The 4349-nt window shown below is 44.6% G+C and overlaps 1 protein-coding gene across 1 annotated transcript; it reads right to left on the reverse strand.

The window, feature by feature from the left end:
* Positions 1–763: 763 nt before the first annotated feature.
* tshz2 (teashirt zinc finger homeobox 2) lies at positions 764–4022 on the reverse strand. The gene has a single exon (XM_016246892.1). It carries the CDS (start codon positions 3916–3918, stop codon positions 961–963), a length of 2958 nt encoding a protein of 985 aa, XP_016102378.1. The 5' UTR covers positions 3919–4022; the 3' UTR covers positions 764–960.
* Positions 4023–4349: the final 327 nt, after the last annotated feature.

Raw genomic sequence — 4349 nt, forward strand, 5'->3', positions numbered from 1 at the left:
TGAAAACAGTTCAACCATTGGTAGAAAGCTACCTGGTTTTATTGTTCACTTCTTAAAAAAAAAAAAATTCTAGAAAGAAGGAACCTACTGAAAGAAAAAAAATTCAAAACAATGATTCTGCTTTGTTCCAGTCAATAATAATGGATTTGAAGTGAAGACTTGTAGACAGTTAGAAAAATGTTAATGCTTTATTTGTATTGGTATAAAAGGTGCAGTGTTCTTTTGTCTCACTAAGCATTTTCTGATGAGACACTTTTTCTACGATGCTAAATATACATTAATGTGAGACTTCCTCGTGTCAAACCTGTCCAAATCTGTAAGCCCACACACTGAATCTGCGCCTAAATGTGATTAAACTTTTATTAAAGTGCTTTTCTGTTCTATCGTTGCGACACAAACATTTTACAGAGCAAATATACTGTACATTTCAGTAAATGTTTTTAATGTGTGTCTGGCTACCTGTCTGAGCACCTGTGTGTTCACACAAGTGCATGATCAGATCTGCAAATTACAGTTAATGCATCGATCAATTTGTTGTTAAACGTAATACAGTTAAAACTTGCCATATCATACAAATAAATAGTAGTCATAGCCAGAGCTATTGCATGCAAACATCAGCATTTATGTCTCAAGCAGTAATACATTTCATTACTGGTGGTGCATTTGAACAGGGTGCAAAGACTTACGTCAATGTATTCTTAATCTTTTTATGATCATTTATTTTCTAACAGTACACTTCATTCTAACCCAGCCAGTGTGTCCATTTAGTCCTCATTATGATGAAATGTTGACTCTGAAGTTGAAGTTTAAGCATTCTACGTAATGCTACTTGAAACATTATGGAAAAATTGGACCAAAAAAAAAAAAACTAAGTAGACAATTTGACCCGTGTTTTATAAAAGCAGAGCAATTACAGTTATTTACCAACAAGATAACTACAAGTAGTAAAAATCAACAAAGCTACTCTTTGTCCATTTCCACAAACTGTGAATGATTCTCGGGGGATTTACTGTGAGTTTTACTCAAGTGAAGTTTGACCGCGTGATTGCTGGCAAATGTCCGACTGCAAAGCTTGCATTTGAACTTTGAGTCAGATTCCTCCTCTGTGATCTGCGAATCCGTCAGCCGGACATTGAGCGCCTTTGAAAGTTCGGGCTCTGTTACTTTAGTCGGATGTTCTATGGTTAGATTGTTCATGTCCTTAATTTGGAAACCCAGGTGGTTCTCCAGGTGGGATATAAACGCAGAGGGCGTTCTGAATTGCGATGCACAGTCATTGCAGTAGAAGACCGGATAACCAGTGTCCATGTTCTTCAAAAACTTGGTCCCTCCCGTTTTCCTAAGCTGGTACTTGACGTTGGCGAGCCAGTGGCTGATGGTGGTCATGGAAAGCCCGGTGAACTTGGAGATGTGCATCCTCTCCTGAGGCCCGAGGTCTGAGAGGAGATACTTGCCCTCCGAAGTCTGAAAAAGGCTGGAGGCGAACTGGGATTGAAGGATGAGCAGATGCTGGGGGTTCCAGTTGGACTGTCTGCCTTTACGCTTGTGAACCGAGTACATTTCGCTGGAGACGTCTTCGAATCGTCGCACGTCGGTCTCCAGCTTCATGGCAGGCACTCTCGCTGGCATTGAGGGCTTTGGGGTTGTGGCTTTTGGAAGAACCTTCACCATGTCAGCAATGTCAGACAGCGCATGTTTCTGGGGCACGGGAGTGGAGGACTGCAATAAGAGGGAAGCGTTTGGTTTGTTGTGTTTTGTCAAGTCTATTGGCTGGTCGTCATTTGTGTACATGAAGCTATTGCCGGGCCTGATGGCAGCAGATGCTGAGAGTGCTGAAACTGGTTTCTCTAAACCTCTATTCAGTTCTGAAAAGATGGATTGTGTGCGATGGGAGAGGATGCTTTCGGGCCTGGGCTTGTTTGCTTTACCCAAATGATTGTTCAAGACAGACTGTAGTGCGCTTAGAGGGCTTATGCTAAAGACTTCCTGGGAGTCGCTGACAAGCTCTGAAGAACTGCTGTGCCCGTTGCTGGCAGGGGGGCTAGGTGACGGGTTCCCTCTGTCAGAGAAAGCTGGGCTCAACTTCCCTTTGATTGTGTCATTCTCTTCACTTACACAGTCTGCATCCAGCTTTGAAGAGGAGGAGGAATCATCCTGACAATCACTGTCATCATTCTCCAACAGATCAAACCTACTGCTCTGGCTCTCTTTGCCATCAGATGCGCCTCCCCTCTCCTTTTTGATGTCCGAATTGTGATGTCCCTGGAAATTTTCAAGTCCCCGAAGTCCCTGATAGAACTTCCCCTTGGGTGCGATGGCTCTGTGCTTGTGGTTGAGATTCTGCTTGAGCTGGATGGGAGGAGAAGAGGAGAAGGAGGCAGTCTTAATCACCCCTGATAGCTGATAGGCCGCATGAATGCTGGGGTAAGCGCTCCAGCTGGGGGTCCCTGTTTGAGCTTTATTGATTGCCGAAGCCACCGTGTTTGCTAAAGACTTGAGAATGTCACCGCCTCCACTGGACCCCTGCTCAAGGTCTTCTTCTCGCAAGTACGGGTACTTGAAACCGGCGTCAGTGGACTTCCGGTCCTTCTCATTTTGTTTTTCTTCCTTGTCTCCATTCTTGTCAGCTTTGTCTGGTGACATATCCCTCGGAGTAGCCCTCTCAGAGTCACCAGATGCTGTGCTCTTCGGAGAAACTTTTTCTCCTTCAAGTTCGTTCACTGCTGGCTCAGCAAGTGTCTGCATTTTCTCTATTGCTACAGGATCGAGGGCTAGCTGTTTGCCTTTCTTGGAGGCCGAATTTGTCACTTTAATGAAGTGGCCGGTGACCATCATGTGAGTGGTGAGCTGCTGGAGCGTATCGTGGGAGCTTCCGCACTCCATGCACTTCAGGATCTGAGATTTGCATGTCTCAAACTGCCATGTGTAACTAGCACCGTTCTGATAGCCGTAGCGGTTGTTGGGAGCGTTGGCGAGGCCAGACGACCTTTGTGCCTCACTGTAACCCGAAGCTCCTGTGGTGGAGTCGGGCGAACAAGGCCTTGTGGCTTCAAATGCACGTTTTTTTGCTGGTGGGACTAATTTGGGAGTGATAACTGGAATAGGTTCTTTCAAAGGCACTTTCTGGTAATGCTTCGTTTTGATCATGTGGACACTCAGGTCTTGCAGAGAATCGAAAGAGTGGCCACAGAACATACACTTCAGCACTTTTTGTGCATCTTCTTTGCCTTCCATATCTTGAAGGTTCCTCTTGCGGTTCTTGGATGATGATGTGGAGGCGATGTTTTGTCTGTTGTGGTTGTCATCCTGGTAGTGGCCACTCTTGTTCATGTGTACCGTCAACTCCACCAGGGTGTCATACGCCGCACTGCAGTCTTTGCAGCGGAAACGGCTGGCTCCCGTAAAGACTGTGCCGCATGCTTTGCTACTTTGCCTGTACAGGTGGACAGAGCTGAATAGATTAGGCTTTGACATAGGTTTCGGGGACAGCGTTTGCTGCAGGGTTTTTGAAAGTGCGTCCTGGTGCCAGTCAAACTCGCTCTTGGTGCTCCCGTTGGTGCTGTCACAGTTTGCTTTGCTGCGAGCGTTAGCAACCTTCAAATCTAGTCCAATCTTTGACCAGTAGGAGTCTGAAAGGAAGTTGGCATAAGCAGCCCTCATTTTCTCCAGGCTACTGTGCATGTCATCCTTCAGTTTCGAGCCCTGGCTCTCTGTGTCCTTCTGACTTCCTGGTGGTGAGGTCTTAAAGTCAGACAGTCTGTCACTGCCATCGCTCAGACGGGATTCCAGCTCAACCTCCTGGTTGGAAAGGACACTGACCGGAGAGTTCTGGAAGCTGTAGCTGCTTTTGTTGTCTATGTCTTTGTCTTCTTTGTCCTTGGAAGTGGGCCTCTCAGAATTCTCATCCTCAGCCTGCATTTCATTTTCGCCCTCCTCCCCTGTGATCGACTCTTGGACACCAACATCATCATCTGGCTCGTATGCTGAAAACAGAACAAACAGAGAATGGCGTTATTAGGGCTGTCAAATGAAATGTAATCGAATTAATTACATGATACAGTGATTAATCAGATGAGTCACAAATAATCACATATATCAAAATTTTATGAGAAAAGACCTCAAATGCAGATAATTCAAAGGCTTTAGATGAATGCCCTTCAGTTTGTGCATTAGTTTGTTACATAAGCCTTTTTTAATAATTACATATAAATGTATTAAAAAACAACCCTAGTTATAACTGTACAAACAAAACAAATTTGAATGTCTTTTAGGCATATATACAATATATTTTTGAGCATCAAAGGTTTAAGGGAAAAACAAGAGAATACAAACATAAAGTTGATGTCATT

Source organism: Sinocyclocheilus grahami, unplaced genomic scaffold, assembly GCF_001515645.1.
Source record: "Sinocyclocheilus grahami isolate Dianchi unplaced genomic scaffold, SAMN03320097.WGS_v1.1 scaffold815.1, whole genome shotgun sequence".
NCBI classification, from domain to species: domain Eukaryota; kingdom Metazoa; phylum Chordata; class Actinopteri; order Cypriniformes; family Cyprinidae; genus Sinocyclocheilus; species Sinocyclocheilus grahami.